A 27,230-nucleotide genomic window follows, 5' to 3' on the forward strand; every position below is an offset into this window, starting at 1 on the left:
TTGCTAATCTTCATGTCCAGCCTTATATCCTGCATTAGTTCACTTCCTAGGTATTTGAAACCATCACATTTTCTAGGCTTTGACCACCAATTCTTACAGTGCCTTTCCCTTGTCTTTTTCCTCTTCATATCACTGTGGTCTTGCTTTCCTCTGCACTGATTTTCTTACCATACTCTTTCTTGGTCAGCTCAACAAGTTGTTCTTGTACTTCTTTGCTGTTAGTTTCCCAGGCCACAATATCATCTGCAAATAGTAATAACTTTATCTCTCTATCCCCCTAGGCTTCCTTTGTCTCCTTTACATTTTCACCCATAACCATTAGAAACAAATTAAGCGATCAACACACTCCTGTCTTTGTCCAGTCTCGTTTCTAAACCATTCAGTCTTTCCACCTGGAGTCTGTTACACTGCTGATAGTTTTTGTACATTGCTTGCACCATTTCTACAACATCCCAGTCTCTTTTGACCATGGTTTCCCAAACCTTCTCCCTGGGAATACTATGTTATGCCTTTGTTAGATCTAGGAAGTTCATGACCAGATCTTTCCTGTACTCCCAATTCTTTTTTAATTGCGTCATGCGGAAGGTTGGTTCCAATGTAGATCTTCCACTTTTAAAGCCATGCTGTTCCTTTTGCAACTCTCCTACCTTACTTCTCATTCTCCTCTCCAATATTGTTTCCAGTATTTTTGCCACTTGTGATAAGTATGTGGTTCTTATAGTTATCACACATTTTTGTCCCCCTTCTCAAGACTGGTATTACTATGCCCTTTCCCCAGTCTTCTAGCACACATTTGTTTCCATATGTACTGTAACAATCTGTTCACAGATTGTAATCCAACAGGTCCAGCAGCCTTTATCATTTCGACACTCAATTCATCCATCCGTGGTGCCTTCCCCATTTTCATTTTACAGACTATTAATTACACCTCTTAACATTGTTATATCATCTTCTACTGTTAAGTCATTGCACTGTATTACTACTGTCACCTCTGCACAATTTCTCACATTCAGCAGTTTATCAAAATACTCCTTCAATCTTCTCTTTATTTCTTCTGGATGTGTTATCAACCTTCCTCTTTAATCAGCTTTATGTAAACTCTCTCTGTCCTGTTACTTTGTATAATTCCAAACAACATTCTTTTAATGCCAGCTCCATCCGTTTCCATCTTTTGTGAAAAGTTCTTCCCAACTTTTCTCTTACCAGTTTCTTAAATGCTTTCTTCTTTTTTTTTTTTTTAAATCGATTCCATTCTTGCCACACTTTCTTCTTTTAACTTTCTCATTCCACAAAGATGTCTCCTTTTCTTTCACTCTCGTCATTGTTCTACTACAGGCACACTCTGCCCCACTTACAAATGCCCTTTTGAAGTGGGACCATTCATCAGTAACTGGAATTTTAGTCTCTCCAGAAATTCTTCCTGTACATTCATGTGTTTTAATTTCCATACTTTTATTTTACTATATATTATCGCCTTTATTTTCTTAATTTTCCCCCACTCTGTTTTGCTACAACTCCATGATCTCAATCGAATACTTCTGATAAAGCTGTTACATCCATGAACTGTCTCTTTGTCCTTTCTACCAGAAAGGAATCAGTTACTGATTTTATTCTTCTGTCAAGCCAGCCATATTGTGTAATTTACCTGCAGTTTTTCTTCTGAAACCATGTGTTGCCCACAATCATTCCATTTCTCTCAAAAGGCTCAACTAGTTTCTCTCCTTTGTGCCATTTCCCATATCCATATGGCCCAATTACTTGTTCCTTTCCTTGTCTTTCATTTCCCACCAGTGTATTTAAATCTCTCATCATTTCCATATAAGTATTTCCTTTTCTAGTTTCTCCAGGAATTCCATATCCACCTGTTTGTTCCCTGTGTGTGGTGCATGCACTTCTATGAAGTCCTTCACTTCGTTCCTCATTCTCAGTCTAATTGTCATTATGCTGTTGCTGATGTACTCTACCATATGCACATATTTCTCCAGCTGTTTTGATATCAGGCCTACTCCATTTTTTTGCCTCTTGGCCAGCACTCCAATATAGTGTGTATCCTTTCGTCATTCTCTTCTTTCCCATCTCCTTCCATTTATCTCTGCTCAAGCCCATAATTTCTATACCCTCTTTCTCCATAAAATCCACTTCTTGTGTCTTTCCTGTCGGGGTCATGAGGTTGTTTATGCCCACCTTCATTATATTGGCTACTGGTTGCTTATTTTTCCTAGTCCCACCAGCACCTAAGGAACTGTGCGGAGCTTGCAGTGTATAAAAAACCTAATCCCGTGGTACTACAGCCCTGAAGGCCCTTGGCCTACCAAGCGACCGCTGCTTAGCCCGAAGGCCTGCAGATTACGAGGTGTTGTTGGTCAGCATGACAAATCCTCTCGGCTGTTGTTCTTGGTTTTCTAGACCAGGCCGCTATCTGTCAGATAGCTTCTCAATTCTAATCACGTAGGCTGAGTGGTCCTTGAACCAGCCGTCAGATCCAGGTAAAAATCCCTGATCTGGCCGGGAATTGACCCCGGGGCCTCTGGGTTAGAGGCAGACATGCTACTCCTACACCACGGGGCCTTCTCCTTGCAGTGTATACCCTAACCATTTCCAAGGCAAGTTTTAAAGTACAGTATCATATTTAGGCTATTATTACGCTGGGGTCACCGCTCTGAGGCATTTTATACCTACTGCTAGGAGTAACTTACGGCTGCTCCTCAGGAGTACTGACAGCTTTTGCAACTGCTTCACTGAAGTACAGACTTTGCTGACAGGAGAAAGTTTTTCACTTTTATCTGCCATCGAGACTGAGGTCCTCTTCTGCCATCTTAACCATTGACCATGTTCTCCTTTCTGGTTAATTTGTGTCATTTCCTACACAAGGGCTTCACCAGGCCTTGAAAGGGAGGACTCCTCCGCCTGTAGTAATTGATTCCCCCTTTGGGTGTCAAGTTTGGTAATGGCTGCTTGACCCTCAGCTAGACAGTCGAAGGTGGTATTCAACAGTCTTGTGCAGTAGCAGAATGATCCTTACAGATTCCCAAAATTTGAAATACATTACAATAGTCTGCCCATACATTCCTAATAGATTTCCTGAATTCAAAGTATGATATGGTACACTCTTACGCATCTAATACCCCCAAGTAACAGTTAGTAATCTCATGCTTGAAGAATGATTTGGCAATGGTCAATGTCATAGGATACAGAAGTCCAGTGTTCTGTAATCTTTGTAGCATTGCTGTCCTCCCCACATGTCATTAGCCTTCCCATACCCTTCTGTCCTAAACTGGCTATGTATCTGTTTGCTGCTCAGTGCCTAGGATTATCATATCAGGATCAAATCATTCCACAGCTGATCGACTTTTAGGAGTTGTCAGATATTAAGACCAGTGTCTGTAGACTTATTTACATTGCAGATAACATCTTTCCTAGTAAAATTTCCAGCACTTTGTATCTCAGGGTAAGTTTCAGTTGAAGGAATCATAAATACACAGCAAATTTATTATTATCTTATGTTGTATTTCTAATGCATGGTTATGGAAAATCCTTCACATTGTGCCTTACTTTTACTTGTTAAAAATACAGTATCTTCTCTCCTTACGTGTGCGTCACTAATTCTGAATACATCCGTTCCCATTCTGCTTGATGATTCAGCCAATTCTAATATGTTTAATAAACCGAATTGATATGGCCGTTATTGATTCCCAATGCTTGGGAACTCGAGGCATCTTGGTTATTGCCATTGGTTCACGAACTTATAAGGAGCATGTTAGGTGACTTAGGAGTAGACCTCTGTGACACTGGTGGTGGTTGGTAGTCTTCCTTCTGTTCCCAATGGAGCGGGTCCACTCTTGGTCAAAGTTGGTAGTATTGAAGGGTGTTTAAAAGCAACAAGTCTGACATGTTTTTTGTTTTTTTTTTCCCAGCACATTAACAAATTCTGCAGTATAGAATTCTGATTATGAATTTTCTTAAGAGATATATATAGAGCAGTGGAAGGGATTTTTATTGTGAAGTGAAAACTGGAAGATGAATGTCTTTGAAGGGTCGTTAATCTCATTTTTACACTTGAAACAACCTCAACCCTCAGGTTTCTTGAATATAACCCAGCAAGCAGCCAACATTGTCTAGTCAATCAACCCAGCATTGCATATTCAATAAATTATTATTCTTCTTCCTTCGTTATGCCCATTCATAGAGCGCGTTTGAACTTGTTAGTTGGTTTGATGGTTTGTGCCTTCTTATCCTCCCAAAATCTCTTCATGAATGCACTGTGTTGCATCTTGCGTTCTGTCGACCACTTCCTACCAGTTGTCTTTTTTGGTTTCTCCCTAAATTTATGATTAGCTACTTTGGTTCTAAAAGCTCCACGATTTTCCATGATGTCGTCTGTAATATTTATTTCTTGGAGGTCCGCCTTAGTTTCTTCTAGCCATTTTATTTTGACCTTCTTTGAGTTGATTACTTTGAATAATCTTTTAGTTAGTCTGTCGCTGTTCATTCTGTAGATATGGCCATAGAAATTAAGGCGCCTTTTCCGTACAGCATCAGTAAACCTGTCGGTGAAGGAGTAGAGGTCCGCTGTTTTCCTCTTAATCCACATTCCATTTTCTCTCGTAGGACCATAAATTTTCCTGAGAATTTTCCGCTCCTGCTTTTCAATTTCTGTAATTTTAGAGTGACCACCTAAGCATATGGTTTCTGAGGTATATAAAGCTTCGGGCAATACAACTGTCTTGTAGTGTCGTAATTTTGCATTACGCGATATGACTCTTTTGTTGTAGTAATTCCACGTCAGTCTGTATGCCTTATGTAGTTTGGTGTTTCTTTCTACATTGGCACTACTGTCTAATCCTGATGGTAGTATAATTTCTCCAAGGTATTTGAAGGAGGGCACCTGTGAAATTGTGCTGTTTTCCATCTCTAGCGGAGTTCTTTTGCTATTTTGACGTAGATTTTCCATGTACTTGGTTTTCTCGTAGGATATCTGGAGGCCTGCCTTTGATGCTATATTGTGTAGTCTCTGTATGGCATACCTTGTTTCATCCTTGGTCTTAGTAATGATTGCGAGATCATCAGCAAATGCTAAACATTTCACATTGACCTTGCTTCCCAAATTTCCGATGTTCACACCCTTGATATCCTTTTCCCACTCTCTAATAACTTTGTCTAGAACTAAGTTAAACAGAATAGGGGAGATGCTGTCACCTTGACGAACGCCCGTACATATTTCAAAAGGCTCAGAGATTTCTCCAAGGAATTTCACTTTAGAGGTCGTACTTGTGAGGGTCTGCTGGATAAGTGCTCTGGTCTTCTTGTCCACTCTGAGTTCTTCTAGGGTATCAAATACTGTCTGTCTGTCCACAGAGTCATACGCCTTCTTAAAATCCACAAAGGTGACGATCGTGCTGGCACTTCGGCGAATCCTTAATATCGTCTTCAAGTTCCATATTTGTTCTGCACATGATCGACCTTTCCTGAAACCCGCTTGGTACTCGCCAATCAGATGATCTGTCTGTTTTTCTAACCGGTTCAAGAGAGCTTTGGAAAGGATTTTGTATGCGATTGGCAGTAGAGATATGCCTCTATAGTTGTTTGGATCTGCCTTGTCACCTTTCTTGTGCAATGGGTGTATTAATGCACACTTCCAATCCTGTGGAATCATTTCCGTTTCCCATATTTCTACTAGGATTGCATGAATTTTGCTTACAAGATCATCTCCAAGTTTACACATCTCCGCAGTGATGCCGTCCTCTCCAGGAGCTTTATTATTTTTAAGCGATCGTATAATCTCTGCTGTTTCCTGTATTGTCGGTGGCTGTGAATCGGGGTTGGGCATGGGCTTTTCAAAGTTCAGTCTTTCCTTTGGAGGATCACAATTGAGGAGGTCTCGGAAGTAGTCAGCTAGAATAGTGCAGTTCTCTTTGGTGTTCGTTTCTAATGTTCCATTTGCTCGACGGAAACATAAAGATGGTGGTTGATAGCTAGATAAATTCTCACGGAAGATCTTGTAGAAATTCCTGGAGTTGTTTCTAAGGAAATCTTGTTCGATTTCCATGAGTCTATTTTTGTCATAGGCTCGTTTCTCCCTGCGGATTATTTTTGAGGAGATTTTCTGAACTTTTAGGAAGGTCTCCCATCTCTTAGTTGTTTGATATCCATTCCACTGATTCCATGCTTTCATCCGTTCATCAACGGCTTTATCACAGGTCGTGTTCCACCACCTATGTTTGCGTTTCCTTGGAGGCTGCCCTAATTTCATGGCTGATGTCTGAAGTGTTTTACGAAGGCCTGGCCAGTCCTTGGGGTCCTGCTTTCGTATGTCTTGTAGAAAGGTCGTGGCGTTCTGTCGAAGACATTCTGGATCAACTCTTAGAGATCTTTTGTGTTTAGGTCTGCATCTGTTGGGTTGGAATCTCACTTTGATTTGTGTTAGGTAGTGGTCCGAGTCGACAAATCCCTTCCGTACTCTAACATTTTGGATCTCACACATATTCTTTCTGGAGATTGCGACGTGATCGATCTGGAATTCGCCCAATAACGGGTTTGGTGATTTCCACGTTTTCTTCTTATGTGGGGGTCTCGCAAAATGCGTAGACATTAGTTTTAAGACAAATGTTTTACAGAACTCTATAAGACGTTCTCCATTCTTGTGCGTTCTCCAATGTGCCGAGTGATGACCAACAATCCATTTGTTTCCTCTCTCTGCCAACCTGTGCATTAAAATCACCTAAGATTTTCACGTGGTGCTTTGGAATCTTGCTAGTGGTTTCTTCTAAGAGTTCCCAGAAGGCTTCCACTTTCCCTGGGTTTTTCTTATTGTCAGTGTTTGTGGGAGCGTGGGCATTGACCAAGGAGTAAGCTTTATTGCCAGATTTCACAGTAAGTACTGAGATTCTTTCAGATGGGGATGTAAAGTAAAGTACAGAACTGATGATAGTTTTTCGTACCACAAAAGCTGTTCCAAGTTGTGTTAAGTTCCCATGGATTCTTATGGCAGGTTTACCCTTAAATATCCTGTACTCTTCAGAGTCAAAATGGTTTTCATCCTGGTAGCGCGTTTCCTGGAGTGCTATGATTTGAATATCGAACTTATCCAGGGTGTCCGTTAGCTGTTTAAGCTTGCCTGTTTTCAGTAGGGTGTTGACATTAATTGTACCTAAGGTCTTTTTCTTGGGACGAAGAGATTTTGAGAAGCTCCGACTCTTCTCTGCATGATGCTCCCGATCCCCCAGAATCCGATGATCGGGAGAAACCGGACTAGGTGTGTCCAGAGCCTGGGGTAGTTGCTGTGATAACATGTTATCCATCATGCCAATGTTGCAAGTTGAAGATACATGCAGGGGGTGATCATACTGGTATGATCACAAGGTTACAACTCGATGGTTAAGATCGAGAGGTGCCTCTTGGTGTCTTCTGGCTAAATTATCGTTTACGATTACTTAGGAGTCCGTGGTTAGAACTTCGGTTGTAAGCCGAAGAGCCAGTTCTTCCGCTCTCTCAGCCGTTGGGAAATATCCTCTTCCGCCGTCGAGACCGTTGACTGCAGTCCTTTTTGCCTCAGTTGATCCGCGGGTGCTTATTTGGCTTGGCCTTATTCACACCTGTCCTGCATATCTACAGGAGCATCCCCTATCAGCCATATGGGACGCGCCGTGTCGGGGTTGAGGCCCCCCACCCCAGTGTCTTCCGAGGAGTTATGTCTAGCGCTTACTCAATTCGGTGCCAGACCCCCACGAAAGCTGGCTGGGCACGGCAATAAATTATTATTATTATTATTATTATTATTATTATTATTATTATTATTATTATTATTATTGTTACGGGGTTACCCGTGGACTGCAGAGGTGAAAGAAGGTGCGGGCTGGAATGGGTCTAACTACAAGGCCGAAAGATTAATTAAAATTTCAATAAAGGTTATATTTTCAAAAATGGAAAAGCTTAACAAATTTCACATAGAATTTCAACAAATAACAACTCAACAACTATCCACTAATCGGGTACAAGGTATAATTTTACAAAAAAAACCACGAGAGCACAGTTTTTGGGATACTTACATGTTCTGGGCTTCGAGCCCCAATTTTACAATCCTTGAACTACTAGCCCAACTTTTCCAAGGCACACTTTTTTTTTAAAGGGCAGAAAACCCCTTCATACAAGGAGCATTAGCTCCAAAAAAAAACAAAAAACAAATCAGGCCTCCTAGAGGCACTCTTGATGATGATGATGCTGCTGCTTGTTGTTTTAAGGGGCCTAACATCGAAGGTCATCGGCCCAGAGGCACTTTTACCAAGTCAGAAAGAGCTGACCCGCTCTGTTTTATCAAGCCTATTGAAGGCAATACCATACCTTACTATAAATTGCTATCAAGGCACAACATACAAGAATTACACAGGGGTATCTCGTACCCAACCTACAGGGCCTTCATAGAAAAATAATAGGTTAATTTAAATGGCCCTAAATGCAAAAAGGAATGGAGGCATGAATTAGCACTCACAATACACATTTTAAAACCTAAGAGGCACTAGGCCGATGACACAGTGGCTATTCCCAAACTAGGGAGGTGAATCGTATAAGAAAAATTTTAACACTTTAAGGAAGAGTGGAAAATAGGTTACGGAAATGTAGTCGCCTCAAATCAAAATGAAAGGCAGCTCGAGAGGGTAAAGCATTCTCTATCCCCGAATCACAGTTAAAGATATATGAAGTTTTACAAAGACTGAAAGAATTTACATGTTTCAAGAGATAGGTTATATATTAAAGGTTTCGGACCTTCCCCGAGGATTAAACTGCTGAGCTAGCAAGAAAATAAAGATGTTAAACGGCCATTACCTTTTGAAGAGCTGCTGCCCGAAGGAAGAGGCGCTACCCTCCCCCTGCTACACTTCCATACGCTAGGCTAGATGTTGTTCGAGTGGCCAGGAGCCGTAAAAATCAGCAGTTTTTATACACTCAGGGAGGAGTTACACATGAAAATCGAAGAAGACGTGATTGGTCAAAAATTAAAGAAATTCGGGATTGGCTAAGTTCAAAACTGGCGGAAAGAAAGATTAATATTGCCAACCCACAAATGAAAGAACAAAATTTGGTAAAGACAAAAACTTCTGAATACAAAATTTTTTCAAGAAAGTTCATTCACTTCGCACCAGGGTGCATGATCGCAGTTCTACAGTAGAGACATCTGAGAGAATGTCCACACTTCTTGATCAATAGAAAACAAAATACTTTGAAATCCATGCAGTACTGACAACTTCGTAATCACAAAATTTCCAGTAGTGACATCTTCTGAGAAAACTTATAAGTTGATACAGTTGTTAAAGTTCAGAGTTTCTCCTGTAGAGGAGTACTTATTGGCGGAAGATTCAAATGTGCGGCGTATAGGTGTACGAGCTGGTACAATTATTGTTGTTGTTGTTATTTATTTTACATGCAAATGTTTGCCTTCTACACCCCTGCCCACATAGTTTGTAAATGTAAATAGGCTACTTTTATTACAAATGCACCACTCATTGTTTGAGGTTAAATCATAAATTGGTATCACTTCATTGGAAAAATTGTAGGTTACGATTATCACCCATTCTCTTTCCCATCGGTGCCATGTACAGTACTTCTTATCTGTAGATATTTTGTGTAAATCTAAGTTGAATTCTCAAAGTTTCACGAATTTGACAAAAGCCTTATCAAATATTTGTTCCTATTGTGGATGTATTGCAGTAATTAGTTATGTATAACTGATCATTTCTAATGTATTAAGTATTAAAATTAAAATGTCTTGGTAAATATGTTCACTATCTTTTGTATTTTTGGAACACTCACTGTAATATTTTACTTTCAGGAGAGTCCCAATTATGAGAGTCCTCCAGGAGAGAAGCCTTCAGCAGGGAAGAGAAAGTCATTAGAAGAGGTATTTGACCCAGGAGCCTGTTTCTTGTCCTGCTTCATGTTAAACTACAGAAATAGTAGTATTACATATTGGATTCAGATTACTTGATCTGATGAGTATTGCTATTATTAAAATGTATTTTACTTATTTAGGTGGAGAGAGATAGTGGTGATCAATTTTTGGAAGTAACTATTACTGAACCACAAAAGGTTGGTGAGGGTATGGGTGCTTATGTGGCCTACAAAGTACAGACAAGAACAAACATCCCTCTGTTCCGAAAACACAACTTCAGTGTAATGAGGCGGTTCAGTGACTTCCTTGGCCTGCATGATAAATTGGTGGAGAAATACCTTCGTACAGGTCGTATAATTCCTCCTGCACCTGAAAAGAGTGTTATAGGTAAGTTATCTTATTGATTTCTTTTAGTTTGTGACTTGTTTTTAGAATGTTTAACTATACTACTGTGATTTTGCTGCTATGTTGAATCACTTGGAAATTTGATTTACTCTAGCTGTTTTTTAGAGATGTATCTTTTTACCATTCTACAGAAATTGTTCCCAATAAATCTAAGCAAGAATTCTCATTTAAAATTAGTACTGAGAGATTCAGCTGATCAGCCTGATGCCTTGTAAATAACAAACTGTTGTTTTTCATTGCTGTAAAAACTTCATGTGGGAATTAATAAACATATAAAAACTTTTGTTGTTTGAGCCACCAGCTCATAATTACCCATCACCTCATCTAACCCTTAACTTTCCTCGTTAACTAGCCTTGAGTTCCAATTTTCTCTTCCCAAATGTATTGATTTGCAATAAATGTTGCCTTCTTCCCTTTGTTTTTAAAATAATAATATTATTATTATTATTATTATTATTATTATTATTATTATTATTATTATTATTATTATTATTAACTTCTGTTTTTGTACTGTGCATTCATTTACACTGCCTGACAAAAAAAAAAAAAAAAAAAAAAAAAAAAAAAAAAGTGAAGCACCCACCTAGAAGGGGAAGAGGAAATGAAGTGAAACTTAACATGTTGAGGGGTATATGATATTTAAACGATTACAAATTGAGTCAGATTTACAATTAAGTTACCAGTATGAGCAAAGTTATCATTATGACGGTGTACCTCCTCTGGCTTCAATGCATGCACTGATTTGGTTGGGAAAGGTGTCATAAAGCTGTTGTATCCTCTCCTGAAGCAAGCTGGCCCACAACTGTTGTAACTGGTCCTTGATATTCCGGATACTGGCACTGGGACCAAGTTGATTTCTGTGCTGGTCCCACACATTTTCTATCCAGGACATATCTGGGGATCTCGCTAGCCACAGGAGTACCTCAACATCATGGAGACAGTTCATAGAGACCCGTGCTGTGTGTGGATGAATATTGTCCTGTTCAAAAATGGCACCACGATATTGTCATGTGATAGGTAACACGTCGGGACGCAGTATGTCCATGGCGTACCGTTGTGCTGTCAGAGTTCCTCAATTGCTACCAGCTGTGACCTGAAGACATACCCATGGTTTCCTACACTGTCATGGCAGGATTAACACTGCTGTGTTTCTCCAAAACATTGGAAGAATGGGATCTCTCTCCAGGTCTCCACCATACTCGCAGGCAGTTATCCGGGGTAGTGCAAAACCATGATTCATCGCTGAATAGTGGGCTGCCATTCATCAACGGCCCATGCTTCCCAGTCGCGGCACCACTTCAGACGCAGCAGTTCATGTTGTGTTCATGGCAGCCGAGGTGTGAGAAAGTAATTTCCTAGTCAGTTTGCTGCTAGTCTCCGGCCAGTGGTGCGGGATGACACAGAATGTTGCAGAGAGTCCATTACTTGTTCTTGAATGGCAGGCACAGAAGATGTGAAGGGGTTAAGATGAGATTGGTTCACAATACGGCAATCCTCCCTTGTGGGGGTCATATGTGTTCGACCGGAATCTTGACGGCGAGAATGGCTGCCTTCGTGTTCCCGTGCTGTGCAACATCGGGCCACTGTCACATCTGAATGCCTCACAAATCTCTATATTGCAAGATTTGACCACCCAGCCAAATGGAGACCCACAATGAGGCCCTTTTCAAACTCTTTGTCAGGTGCTGATAATGCTGTCTCACGAGTATGCGGCATCTCCTTTGTCCTTCAGTGATCACTCGACATCTGAAGCTGTTCACGCCCCTTATATACCCTACCAGGCCAGGTAACATCACTAAACATGAACAACACTAATACAGTCTGGTAGCCGTTCTACCTGTCAAAGAGAGTTGCAACTCCGTCGATGCTGTGTACGTGTACGAAGTTACATTGACACCCAATTATTTATTCTGGGTGCTTCAATATTTTTTTCTTAGGCAGTGTACTAATCACATTTCCTTCATCAGTCCACATAACTTTCGGTGTAGAAAATGCATATTAAAAGTAGTCTTTCATTTGGTACAAGTTAGCCTTACACCTCACCTCACAAGATAGTTTCCTCCTCCTTGCTACATTGATTTGTGGATTGAATGTACAGACTCTCTGTGGAGTCTGTAGTACAAAATTATGACTACACAGTGTACCTCAGCTCATTGGAGCACTGCTGACTAGCAAGTTACCCTTTTTTTGCTTTGGGGGTGGGTGGGTGGGTAGGTAGGTGCTGTAGGTATAAAAGTGCTGTCACAAGTAGCTATCCTGGAACTGGTTTCCTTTGGTTTTCACCATTTCAAATTCATTAGAATACTTGATGCCATTTAAAAAGCTATAGCTGCTTCCTGCTTTCTGGCCAGTTCCAGTTACTCCACTGCAGTAGTGAGTAGAACGTACTTCCAGCATCTGGGTACACAGTGTTCAACAGTGGCAAATAACCTGATCCCCTAAGGGGACCAATGGCTTTGGGCAGATGAGTTTCCTTAGATGGGTTGAAGGCTCCTCAATGTAGGAAATGACACTGAAACCCATCAAGCAAGTCTGACCCCAAGTTAGGGAGTGCTGCAAAAAGAGCCTGTACTTCATGTTAGGAGTAGGCTGATCGCCTGCTGGCAGTATGATATAGATATTGATTCCCATAGGGAATCTGAAATATTTGTCCCAAATGAGTACATTTATAATACCAATATAAACGGTCCGTTATTATTAATTTTCCAGCTAACTCATTCTTGGTTGCCAGCGTTTCGCCCCCGTGTGCTAGGTTGGGCTCATCAGTTGGTACCTAGCACACCTACAAAGACGCATGGCTAGTGCATACCGTGGAGGCCACTGCGTAGGCTACTTGAAGCCACCGGCTGTGCCAGTGCACTATGAGAGACTTTGTCTCACTACCAAAAACTGATGCCTGCTTGGCCATCGGATGATATAGATGATGATTCCCATAGGGAATCTGAAATATTTGTCCCGGATAAGTAAATTTATAATACCAATAAATATATAATACCTTTGGTTGTGGTGACTCAGTTGTAATAACAGTCCAAATTGAAAATGGTACCTCTAAATCAACCTCAGAAAAGCCCTGTTATTGCCCAGAATTGACACGCAGTTCTTATACTGGAGGAACTGAGATCTGGGCAACCAGTAGAGTGCTTCATTAAGGTGGCAGTAATCAACATCACGACACTGACTGAAAAGTCAAGAGATGATTGATTTCATGGAGAAGGAGAATAGAGCTATGATGGGATTGAGTGACGCTTAGTAGAGAGGAAAAGAAAGACGAAATGAGCAAGGAATACACACACTACTGGAGTGAAGGACAAAAGGCAAAGAATGGAGTGGGGATAATAACCAATAAGATCTTATATCAGTATGTGGATAAGGTGGACTACTTAAATATAGAATAATAAATATACAGTTCAGGGCAGAGAATGGAGTAAAGGATTTCATCCAAGTAAGTATGTGCACTGCAGACTGGATGCAAAGGACATATTTACAGATTCCTGGAGAGAGAGAGAGAAAGAGAGAGAGAGAGAGAGAGAGAGAGAGAGAGGGGGGGGGTTGCTTAAGTGACTGTCATGGGAGTCTTCATTGCAATGGTGCGATGCAAGAGAAAAAGAATGGAAGAAATTATTGGACCTTTCGGCTATAGAAAGAGGAATGAATAAGGAGGGCTTTGTGGATTTTTGTGTGAGAAATGGTTATTTTGTGATGCCTGAATCCATCTCTTTTCAGTTTTGACTCTGTTCATTTGTAGCTGTTAGGTTCTTCAGTCTGCCAAAACTAATTTTGAATATGTACATTTATAAACTATCTGAAAAAGAACATATGGTAAGTCTGATCTTTCAAGAATGAGGCATGTAATTCTAATTTTTTAAGTCTTCTCTTTTTCAGATATAATTCTGTTACCATTTGTTCCCTTTTTCAGGTAGTTTATACACTTATTTATTCAAAATTAGTTCAGCAGACTGAAGAACCTAACAGTTACAAAAGAAATGGTTTAAGTGTGGGCAATACATGGTTCGGGAAGAATAGTCGAAAGATTACAAGCTACTTATGGAGAAACAGAAGGACAAAGGCAGTAATTAATTCTTGGTAGAAAGAGCAGATCGTAGACACTTGTTAGATATAACCCCCAGGAATGTAACTAGGCTAGTTTCCACCCAAGACAAGAACTCTCTAGTGCCCCCTTCACCACCGACCAACCAAACCAGAATCCTCCCCGACAACACCTGATATTGCCACCACACAGTATTTTCCCATTGCATTTCTTTCTTCAACTTATATTGTAAATGCTAATTCCAGATTTTCAGTAATTTAATTTTTACTATCAGATAAAATACTAAATTAATTCAGAATATTTCATTGACAAATAATCTGAGAGTAGCATGCTTGGTATATTCTTTCAAACTTATAATTAACCTATTATATTTAGGATACATGTGAGCACAGTTAGAACTGTAGTGTAATTATTTCATTACAAAATATATTGCTGCTTTATTATTTAGTGCTTCTTTGAAAATGAAAATCCACAGCATGTTTCCAGTCATCTGACTGGATCAGGAATGGAATGAATGAAGCCCCCATCTAGTGGATCCTTGTGTAGTAGGCCTACAGTATGGGAAAAATCTATAAGAATTTAGTTCAAACTACATTTCTCTTGTTTCAGTTAACCTGTTGTAGTTAGTATAGGCTGCATATGTATTTAGTTTTAACTACATTTCTATTATTTCCATTAATTTGTTAAAATTAAGTACAGTTTAGAACTGTAGGTAGTTATTTTATTGGATAGTATAATATCTTGCTTGCGTTCTTTACTCTTGTGTAATTCTTGTGTATTCCTTTAGATATTAAGTAATTGACAGCAGTTTTCATTCTGTTGGGGCATTGTAGGATAAAAGTATGCCCCTTAGTAGTAGTGTAATTATATTAATTACCTTACTGTCGTGTGGCCCTTGTGTAATAACCTAGACAATTTTTCTTTATTTTGTATTTTTATTCAATTCACAGAATAAGTTGCTTTATTTTTGCTGATTTTTCATTATTCCGTAAAGAACAGTAATGGATGGCTAAGAAATGCAGGTGTAGGACCTGTGAGTGTGACCAGTTTTAAGAAGTGTGAGGGAGAAGATGGAGAGTTTGAGGGCAATAATTAGAATTATATATATATATATATATATATATATAATGGATGCGGAAACTTTCTCATGGAAAAAATTTATACTGAACTTGATTCTTTTTTTTTTTAAATTACTACTTTGCTTTACGTCGCACTGACACGGACAGGTCTTTCGGTTATGATGGGATAGGAAACTGCTAGGAGTGGGAAGAAAGGGCTGCTGACAGTGAGGTTCGAACCCACTATCTCCCGATTGAAAACTCACAGCTACATCACCCAAACCATGTCAATCACAACTTTTTAAGCAAGCTTTGGACCTATGGGAGTAACGGAGTCCTACTTCCATTTGCCAGGCAAAGGACTCTTTGGAAACAGCTTGGTGAATGAAATGGAATTCGATGGTGAGGTATCAATATTTATAGGGCTTATGAAAGATGATCTGGGTGAGTCGGCAAAGAGGATGCATATGGGAGTGTTAGGAGTTAATAATATTCAGTAAGGGCAGATAACAAGGAAGTGAGAGGAGATTATAAAGTATTCTTAACAGGTGTTAAGAAGGGAAAGGCAGAGTGGGATAGGATTGTTCATCAGGAATACTATTGCACACAACATAGTTTGTTAGGCACGTAAATGGGTGAATGATGTGGGCATAGTTAGCTGTTGAAGGAATTTCGATGAGAATTGTCGGTCTACACACTATGAGGGTACAGACGAGGATTAAGTTCACAGGTTTTATGAAGCACCGGGTGATATAGGGTCAACAGCAACAATAGGATAACGCTTGTGTGCAATTTGAATGTGAGTTGTTAATAGAATTGAAGGATATGAATAGGTGGTGGGTAAATGTGGACAAGATACAGAAGCTAATAGAATTGGGAAGCATTTACTGGACTTCAGTACTAATATGCGATTGACAGTTACAAATACAGTCTTCAAGCAATAGGCTGTTCACTGCTACACATGGGAGGGTAGGGGCACCAGATACATAATAGACTAAATCGTAGCAGACTCTGAATTCAGGAAATCTGTTAGGAATGTGTGGGTGTTGTGGGGATTTTTGATGATTGATCAGTAGCGAACTAAGTATTTCTAGGCTTAGAATAGAGAAATGCAAATCTGTCTGCAGATGGATAAGGGTAGAAAATCTCCAGGTTGAGAAAATTAGAAGTATATGGATATGATCAAGGAAAAGTTCCAGACGATACAGTAAGCAGGTTCAGGATATAGAAAGAGAATGGGTGGCATATGGGATGTTCTAGTAGAAACAACAAGGGAATACCTGGTAACAAATGTGTAAAAATGGGGAAAAAGCAAACCTCTTGGTGGAGTGGTTAAGTCAGAGCAGCTTGTAAACTTAAAAGGAAGGGGTATCAGAAATGGCTCCAAACAAGGACTGATGCAGACAAGGAATTATATGTAGATGAAGAAAACAGAACAAATAATTTTTGAATCCAAGAAGAAATCGTGGGAAGAATTCAGTAATAACCTGGAAAGGCTAGGTCAAGTGGCAAAGAAAATTTTTAGGACTGTGACACTCATAGAGGGGGGGAAATGAAGTAATTTGGGTAAATCAGCTGGACTCGTAATAGGTCCTAGGAATCGCTGCAATGGTGTAAGAAGTATTTTGACAATCTTTTCAATGTAAAACAAAATCTTTCTGGTGATGTTACGAACAACCGAGCTCATGGGGAGGAGGGCAATGATGGTGAAATTACGCTGGTTGAAAAGTGAACTCCATTGAGATAGAGCTGCAGATATAGATGAAGTTTGACTTGAAATGGTGAAATCTGGTATGGAGGCAGGGACGAAATGGCTTCATAGAGTAATGTTAGCATGGACTGTTAATAAGGTACCTTCCGATTGGATGAAGGCGGTAATTACACCTCCCTATAAGTAAGGCAACGGGAAGGATTGCAACAACTATTTAGGTATTTCATTTATAAGCTTACCAGGCAAGGTGTTCACTGGCATTTTGGAAGGGAGGGTGCATTCAGTGGTTGGGAGTAATTTCGTTGAAAACCAGTGTAATTTCAGACCTCAGAAGTGCTGTCAGGGTCAGATTTTCACTATGTGCTCGGTTATTCGAAAATATGAGAGCAATAGACAGGTATGTTTGTTTTGTAGATTTGAAGAAGGCATAAGACAGAATACCAAGGGAAGGGATGTTTGCCGTATTGGGGAACTCTTGGATTAAGGGTAGATTATTAAGAGCAATCAAAGGCATTTATTTAGATAACTAGCCTGCGGTGAGAATTGGTGTTACATGTAATAAATATAATTTTTGGTCCGTATTGATGATATTAGATTGAAATAATAACATTAAGTTATTTATTAGACCACCTAATCAATACAAAATCGTCTTGGATGATTTACATAAATTTGTTAGCTAATAGTGGGACATGTTTCGCCTTCCCTGAAGGCATCATCAGCCATAGTCTTAACCTTAAATTAAAAATAAGCGTCTAAATAACATGTAGTGATGAAATGAATTTTAAAATCTTGAAGAGATTTGAAGTAAAATAACATTAAAAATAACAATGATGGTTTGAAAATACAATGTGATGAGATACAATAGTGGAAGTATTAACAAAATTAACATTAGAAGGCTGCTAAAATAAGTACAATGGATAAAACAACAGATTGTTATACAACAAGTAGTAAGATTGCATAAAAGTAAAGTTGATAGTCATGGCGGTTATAATTAGACGATGGCGAAAAATCTTATATAATCAAAGTAAAGAGGAGAGAATAAAAGTCAAAGTTAGTCGAGAGATCCGAAGTTCATCATGATCTTGAAGATAAAAGACGAAAGTCAGATGCATATGGTGAAGTTGTAGAACACGTTGAGGATATGAAGTTGGTGAATAGAAGTTGAAGAACAGTTTCAAATAGGATCACTATGGACCATCTCAAAATTTGAAGTGATGTTCAAATGTTGTAATATTACAAGCTATCTTTGTCACCGTCAAATGATTCCACTTGTATATGCTTTTTCAACTAGAGTATCTACAAACTCACAATTTACAACATTTGAACATCACTTCAAATTTTGAGATGGTCCATAGTGATCCTATTTGAAACTGTTCTTCAACTTCTATTCACCAACTTCATATCCTCAACGTGTTCTACAACTTCACCATATGCATCTGACTTTCGTCTTTTATCTTCAAGATCATGATGAACTTCGGATCTCTCGACTAACTTTGACTTTTATTCTCTCCTCTTTACTTTGATTATATAAGATTTTTCGCCATCGTCTAATTATAACCGCCATGACTATCAACTTTACTTTTATGCAATCTTACTACTTGTTGTATAACAATCTGTTGTTTTATCCATTGTACTTATTTTAGCAGCCTTCTAATGTTAATTTTGTTAATACTTCCACTATTGTATCTCATCACATTGTATTTTCAAACCATCATTGTTATTTTTAATGTTATTTTACTTCAAATCTCTTCAAGATTTTAAAATTCATTTCATCACTACATGTTATTTAGACGCTTATTTTTAATTTAAGGTTAAGACTATGGCTGATGATGCCTTCAGGGAAGGCGAAACATGTCCCACTATTAGCTAACAAATTTATGTAAATCATCCAAGACGATTTTGTATTGATTAGGTGGTCTAATAAATAACTTAATGTTATTATTTCAAAACAAGAGAATTGGTGTTACGAGTTTTCGATTCAAAGTACTTACAGGGGTTAGACAAGGGTGTAATCTTTCACCTCTGTTCATAATTTACATGGTATAAAGTGACAGGGAGGGATTCAGTTAGGTGGAAATGTAATAAGCAGTTTGGCCTATGCCAGTGGCTTGGTCTTCATGGCAGATTGTGCCGATAGCCTGCAGTCTACTTTTTTGGAACTTGAAAATAGTTGCAATGAGTATGATATGAAAATTAGTCTTTCCAAGATGAAAGTGATGACAATAGGTATGAAACATTAGAACTGACTGTCAGGTTGGGGATACAAAGCTGGAAGTGGTTGAGAATTGTAGTGTAGATACAGTATATTAGATAGTATCTTGCCTGTTATATTAGTGTGTATTTTTGTGCAAACGTCAGGTTTAATTTCTATTACAACTTAGTAGGATAAAGTAGTATTAATATTAATCTGTCTACGTGTTTAACTTTGTTGGTAATCTTTGAGTACCCACCGGTAGTTCTTGCGAATATCTAATTTAGGCCTAATTGGAATTTTCATTTCTATTTCTGCTTAGTAATCTAGGATACGTCTGAACGTAGTTTAAAATTATTGTAGTGTATTGTAGAATCTGTACTTAGTCTGAACCCCCCCATGGCGCAACACCCCGAAGGGCCTTAGCCTACCAAGCAACCACTGCTCAGCCCGAAGGCCTGCAGATTGAGGTGTTGTGAGGTCAGCACAACAAATCCTCTTCGCTATTATTCTTGGCTTTCTAGACGGAGCCACCATCTTACCGTCAGATAGCTCCTCAATTGTAATCACGTAGGCTGAGTGGACCTCGAACCAGCCCTCAGGTCCAGGTAAAAATCCTTGACCTGGCCGGGAATCGAACCCGGGGCCTCCGGTAAGGGGCAGGTACGCTACCCCTACACCACGGGGCCGGCGTACTTATTCTGAACGTAGTTTAAAATTAATGCAGTGTATTATAGTATCTTATTAGAAATTAGTGTGTTTATTCTATTACAGTGAAATTTGATATATATTTACCAGATATTGTAATAGGAGTTGAATCATGGCTGAGAAATGATATAACGGATGCAGAAATTTTCTCAAGGCACTGGAGTGTGTATTGTAGAGGTAGGATAGGAATGGTGGGAGGAGGAGTATTTATTCTGGTGAAAGAAGAATTTGTAAGCTACGAAAAAGTTAATGAGACACATGAAATTCTAGGTGTAAGGCTCATTTCTGAAGATAATAGGCAACTTCATATATTTGGAGTGTACAGACCAGGAAAGGGTAGCACTGACGCGGATTCAGAATTATTTGATAGGATAGTCGGCTATGTGGGAAACGACATGGAAAGAAATGTGATTGTAGCAGATCTGAATTTGCCAGATGTCAATTGGGAAGGAAATGTGAACAGGAACCATGACCAATAAATGGCAAGTAAGTTAATATGGGAAGGACAGCTGATTCAGAAAGTGATGGAACCAGCCGGAGGGAAAAATATCCTGGATGTGGTGCTGATAAAACCAGATGAGCTCTATAGGGAAACTGAAGTAATAGATGGTATTAGTGATCATGAAGCTGTTTTTGTCGTAGTTAAAAATAAATGTGATAGAAAGGAAGGTCTTAAAAGTAGGACTATTAGGCAGTACCATATGGCTGATGAAGCAGGCATAAGGCAGTTTCTAAAAAGTAACTATGATCGGTGGAAAACGGTAAATAAAAATGTAAACAGACTCTGGGATGAGTTTAAAGAAATTGTTGAGGAATGCGAAAACAGGTTTGTACCTTTAAGGGTGGTAAGGAATGGCAAAGACCCACCTTACTATAATAGAGAAATAAAGCGACTAAGGAGGTGCAGACTGGAAAGAAATAGTTAAAAATGGCTATGGAAGTAGGGGGAAATTGAAGGAACTTACAAGAAAATTGAATCTAGCAAAGAAGGCAGCTAAGGATAACATGATGGCAAGCATAATTGGCAGTCGTAAATTTTTGGTGAAAAATGGAAGGGTATGTATAGGTATTTTAAGGCAGAAACAGGTTCCAAGAAGGACATTCCAGGTATAATTAATGAACAAGGAGTCTGTATGTGAGGATCTTCAAAAGGCAGAAGTATTCAGTCAGTAGTATGTAAAGATTGTTGGTTACAAGGATAATGTTCAGGTAGAGGAGGAGACTAAGGCCAAAGAAGTATTAAAATTTACATATGATAACAATGACATTTACAATAAGATTCAAAAGTTGAAAACTAGAAAAGCGGCTGGAATTGATCAGATTTCTGGGGATATACTAAAGACAATGGGTTGGGATATAGTACAATATCTGAAGTACTTATTTGATTGTTTGGTTAGAGGAGCTATACCAGATAAATGGAGAGTTGCTATAGTAAGCCCTGTGTATAAAGGAAAGGGTGATAGACATAAAGCTGAAAATTACAGGCCAGTAAGTTTGACATGCATTGTATGTAAGCTTTGGGAAGGCATTCTTTCTGGTTATATTAGACATGCTTGTGAAATTAATAACTGGTTCGGTAGAAGGCAGTTCGGTTTTAGGAAAGGTTATTCCACCGAAGCTCAACTTGTAGGAATCCAGCAAGATATAGCAGATATCTTGGATTCTGGAGGTCAAATGGACTGTATTGCGATTGACCTGTCTAAAGCATTTGATTGGGTGGATCATGGGAGACTACTGACAAAAATGAGTGCAATTGGACTAGACAAAAGAGTGACTGAATGGGTTGCTATATTTCTAGAAAATAGATCTCAGAGAATTAGAGTAGGCGAAGCTTTATCTGACACTGTAATAATTAAGAGGGGAATTCCTCAAGGCAGTATTATCGGACCCTTATATTTTCTTATAGATATAAATATGAGTAAAGGAGTGGAATCGGAGGTAAGGCTTTTTGCGGATGATGTTATTCTCTATAGAATAATAAGTTATAAGATTGTGAGCAACAGCAACGTGACCTTGAAGATGTTATGAGATGGACAGCAGGCAATGGTATTATGATAAACAGGGTTAAAAGTCAGGTTGTAAGTTTCACAAATAGGAAAAGTCCTCTGTTTTAATTACTGCATTGATGGGGTGAAAGTTCCTTTTGGGGATCATTGTAAGTATCTAGGTGTTAATATAAGGAAAGATCTTCATAAATATGATTGTGAATAAAGGGTACAGATCTCTGCAAATGGTTATGAGGGTGTTTAGGGGTTGTAGTAAGGATCTAAAGGAGAGGGCATATAAGTCTCTGGTTAGACCCCAACTAGAGTATGGTTCCAGTGTATGGGACCTTCACCCGGATTACTGATTCAAAAACTGGAAAAAATCCAAAGAAAAGCAGCTCGATTTGTTCTGGGTGATTTCTGACAAAACAGTAGCGTTACAAAAATGTTGCAAAGTTTGGGTTTGGAGGAATTGAGAGAAAGAAGAGGAGCTGCTCGACTAAGTGCTATGTAATAGACAAGAAAAATGTTCCACCGATCAGTACATTTATTGTGAATGAATTATTGCACTAGTACCGGTTTCGACCTATCTTGGCCATCATCAGCTAGCACACAAATTTACAGTCATAGGACAAAATTACAAAGATGTTACGTAAGAGCATCCGGATGTCTGATAAAAAATGGAAGTAAAATATATTGCAGTATGTTGCGTTAACATATCTCTGATTAAAAGTGGTGATGGTTAGAATAAACTAAAACCTATTGATTGAGCATGGACATGATTACATACACATTAAAATATATATGCCACATCATAAGACACTAAAAAATATAGCACATTAAACACATTAAAACATGGTATATTTTAAAAACGTCTCTTAAAATTTGAGTTTATGTTGTCTATTACATTGAATCCAATCAATACGGAATATCAAACTTATAAATAATAAGTGCTATGCTCCGAGCTGTCAGTGGAGAGATGGCGTGGAATGACATTAGTAGACAAGTAAGTTTGAGTGGCGTTTATAAAAGTAGGAAAGATCATATGAAGATAAAGTTGGAATTCAAGAGGACAAATTGGAGCAAATATTCATTTATAGGAAGGGGAGTTAGGGATTGGAATAACTTACCAAGGGAGGTGTTTAATAAATTTCCAATTTCTTTGAAATCATTTAGGAAAAGGCTAGGAAAGCAACAGATAGGGAATCTGCCACCTGGGCAACTGCCCTAAATGCAGATCAGTATTGATTGATTGATTGATTGATACTTGTGTAGTATAGTACCATTTCTGTGATATCTGTAGTAACTCTCTTACTAGAACTCTGTTGTGATAATTAGGGTACACTTAACTGCACTTGAGAATTGCGTAATTCTTGTGTATTATTCTGTTTCCAGTAATTAACAGGAATTTTCATCCTGTTAAAATGTAGTAGGTATAAAAAAATATCATACAATTAAGTAGTATCGAAGTGTAGGTGTAGCCTATATTAACTTATTGTCGTGTGATCTTTGTGAACTAACCTAGACAATATTTCTTTCCTTTCATTTTTATTTTGCACAGAATAATTTATCTTATTTTTCCTTTTCTTTTCATTATTTGGTAAAGAATGGCTAAGGAGTGCGAGTGTAGGAACTGTGGGTGTGGCCAGGCATTAAGGAGTGTGAGGGAGGAGTTGGAGAGCTTGAGGGAGATGAATAGGATTCTCTCAGAGGACATGAAGGAAAGTAGGCCTCCCTCAAACAAAGTACAGGATACAGTAGGTGTAATAGAGGGATGGGAAGGAAATGGGGGAATTGTAGAAGACAGGTGGTCTAATGTTTTAAGGGGAAGGAGATTGCAAGCTAAGGGCTCCATTCAGGATCAGAATTCAGGACAGGTGAAGGTGAGAAATCAGTACGAGTCACTGCAGGTAGAACAACCAAGGGAAGATGAGGAACAGGGAATTGTTGCCGAGAAGTGTGGAAGTAGGAGAAAGGGAAGAGGTAGGAAAGGGAAATGTGGAGTAGTGGATAGGAATAGACAGGTGGAACAGGGTCATGGGATGGAGAAAAGGGAGGAGGAAGTAGCTTCTGCAGCTGTCAGGAAAGATAGGACTGACCAGGAGGGGAGGGGATCAAATGAGATGGGTAGGGTTGAGGCTTTAGTCATGTGGATTCCATTGTTAAGACACGTAGGGAAAGTGTGTGGAGGAAAGGGTACCAGGGTAGAGTGTTATCCAGGAATTAGGTTAAGGCAGATGTTGAGGAAAGTAGAAGAGGAGGGAAAGGAGAAGGTGGTAGTGTTTAACGTTGGTACTAACAATGTAAGACAAGCCTGTATAAGTACCAACATAGTTGGGGATGTGTGGGACCTGGTAAATGCAGCACGGTTAAAGTTTAAGGAAGCGGAGAATATCAGTGGAATACTGTGTAGGAGGGATACTAACTGGAAGGTGATTGGGGATTTAAATGAGACTATGGATTGGTTATGTGGGGAAACTTGGAGTGAGATTTCTAGATCCTAATGGGTGGGTAGGAGGTACGGATCTGTGCTCAGATGGCCTTCACTTAACCACAGTGGTACATATAAGATAAGGAAGTTTGTTTAGAAGGGTTTTAGGGAGATAACATTCAGGGAAACAGGGTGGCCTAGGGAGCGGTGTTAAGGGAAGAGGGAACTAGAAATAAAGTAGGGATGACATAAAAATGTTAGTGCTCAACTGTAGAAGAATTGTAAAGAAAGCAATAGAATTAATAGATATATACTTACCAGATATTGTAATAGGAGTTGAATCATGGCTGAGAAATGATATAATGGATGCAGAAATTTTCTCACGGAATTGGAGGGTGTAACGTAGAGATAGGATAGGAATGGTAGGAGGGGGAGTATTCATTCTGGTGAAAGAAGAATTTGTAAGCTACGAAAAAGTTGGATGACAAACACGAAATTCTAGGGGTAAGGCTCATCTGTAAATATAATAGGCAACTAGATGTCTTTGGAGTGTACAGACCAGGAAAGGGTAGAGCAGATGCTGATTCTGAATTATTTGATAAGATAATCAGCTATGTGGGAAACAATAAGGAAAAGAACGTGATTGTAGCGGTTGATCTCAATTTACCAGATGTCAATTGGGAAGGCAATGCGAACGAACGGAGGCATGACCAACAATTGGCAAATAACTTAATGGAAGGGCACCTGATTCAGAAAGTGATGGAACAAACTAGAGGGAAGAATATTCTGGATGTGGTGCTGGTAAAACCAGATGAGCTCTATAGAAAAACCGAAGTAATAGATGGTATTAGTGATTACAAAGCTGTTTTTGTGGTAATTAAAAATAAATGTGATAGAAAGGAAGATATTAAAATTAGAACTATTAGGCCGTACTATATAGCTGATAAAACTGGCGTGAGGGAGTTTTTAATAAGGAACTATGATCAGTGGAAAAAGGTAAATAAAAATGTAAACACTCTGGGATGGGTTTAAAGCAATTGTTGATAAATGTGAAAATAGGTTTGTACCTTTAAAGCTGGTAAGGAATGATAAAGGTTCTCTATATTATAACAGAGAAGTAAAGAGACTAAGAGGGAGGTGCAGGTTGGAACGAAATATAGAAATGGTTATGGAAGTAAGGAGAAATTGAAGGAACTTACTAGCAAACGAATCTAGCAAAGGTGGCTAAGGATAACATGATGGCAAGCATTATTGGCAGCCATACAAATTTTACTGAAAAATGGAAGAATATGTATAGGTACCTTATGGCAGAAACAGGTTCCAAGGACGACATTCCAGGAATCATTAATGAGCAAGGGGAGTGTGTATGAGAGGATCTTCAAAAGGATGAAGTATTCAGTCAGCAGTATGTAAAGATTGTTGGTTAAAAGGATAATGTCCAGATAGAGGTGACTAATACTAAAGAAGTATTAAAATTTACCTATCTCAGCAATGACATTTACAGTAAGATACAGCAGTTGAAAACTAGAAAAGCAGCTGGAATTGATAAGGTTTTGGGGGATATACTAAAGACAATGGGTTGGGACATAGTACCATATCTAAAGTACTTGTTTGTATGCATGAAGGAACTTTACCAAATGAATGGAAAGTTGCTATAGTAGCCCCTGTATATAAAGGAGTGATAGACATAAAGCTGAAAATTACAGGCCAGTTAGTTTGACATGTGTTCCATGTAAGCTTTGGGAAAGTATTCTTTCTGATTATATAAGACATGTTTGCAAAATTAATAACTGGTTTGATAGAAAGCAAGTTTGGGTTTAGGAAAGGTTATTCCACCGAAGCCCAACTTGTAGGATTCCAGCAAGATATAGCAGATATCCTGGATTCAGGTCAATTGGACTGTATCGCGATTGACCTGTCTAAGGCATATGATAGGGTAGATCATGGGTGACTACTGGCAAAAAATGAGTGCAATTGGACTTGACAAAAGAGTGACTGAATGGGTGGCTCTGTTTCTAGAAAATAGAACTCAGAATTAGAGTAGCTAAAGCTTTATCTGTCCCTGTAATAATTCAGAGGGGAATTCCTCAAGGCAGTATTATTGGACCTTTGTTTTCTTATATATATCAATGATATGAGTAAAGAAGTGAAATCAGAGATATGGCTTTTTGCAGGTGATGTTATTCTGTACAGAGTAATAAATAAGTTACAAGATTGTGAGCAACTGCAAAATGACCTCGATAATGTTGTGTGATGGGGATAAGTCAGGTTGTGAATTTCACAAATAGGAAAAGTCCTCTGTTTTAATTACTGCATTGATGGGGTGAAAGTTCCCTTAGGGGATCATTGTAAATACCTAGGTATTAATATAAGGAAAGGTCTTCATTGGGGTAATCACTTGAAAGGGATTGTAAATAAAGGGTACAGATCTCTGCACATGGTTATGAGGGTATTTAGGGGTTACAGTTAGGATGTAAAGGAGAGAGCATATTTGTCTCTTGCGAGACCGCAACTAGAGTATGGTTCCAGTATATGGGACCCTCGCCATGATTACTTGATTCAGGAACTGGAAAAAATCCAAAGAAAAGCAGCTTGATTTGTTCTGGGTGATTTCTGACAAAAGAGTAGCGTTGCAAAAATGTTCCAAAGTTTGGGCTGGGAAGACTTGGGAGAGAGGAGACGAGCTGCTAGACAAGGTGGTATGTTATAATATGCTTACAATATTGTGATTTTTTTATTCCACCTTTTCAGTACAATTTGTTTTATGTTAAATCATAATGCTACAACACTATTTTATAGGGACATGTTTC

The 27,230-nt window shown here is 38.9% G+C and overlaps 1 protein-coding gene across 1 annotated transcript in view; it reads left to right on the top strand.

Annotated features, from left to right (window-relative positions):
• Positions 1-27,230, top strand: part of Snx1 (sorting nexin 1) — a 339,596-nt gene that overhangs the window by 120,151 nt on the left and 192,215 nt on the right. The window contains exons 3-4 of the mRNA XM_067140832.2: positions 9,824-9,892; positions 10,024-10,270. Coding sequence (XP_066996933.1) covers positions 9,824-9,892; positions 10,024-10,270 — 316 coding nt within the window. The remainder of the gene's footprint in view (positions 1-9,823; positions 9,893-10,023; positions 10,271-27,230) is intronic.

Source organism: Anabrus simplex, chromosome 2 (assembly GCF_040414725.1).
Source record: "Anabrus simplex isolate iqAnaSimp1 chromosome 2, ASM4041472v1, whole genome shotgun sequence".
Taxonomy (NCBI): domain Eukaryota; kingdom Metazoa; phylum Arthropoda; class Insecta; order Orthoptera; family Tettigoniidae; genus Anabrus; species Anabrus simplex.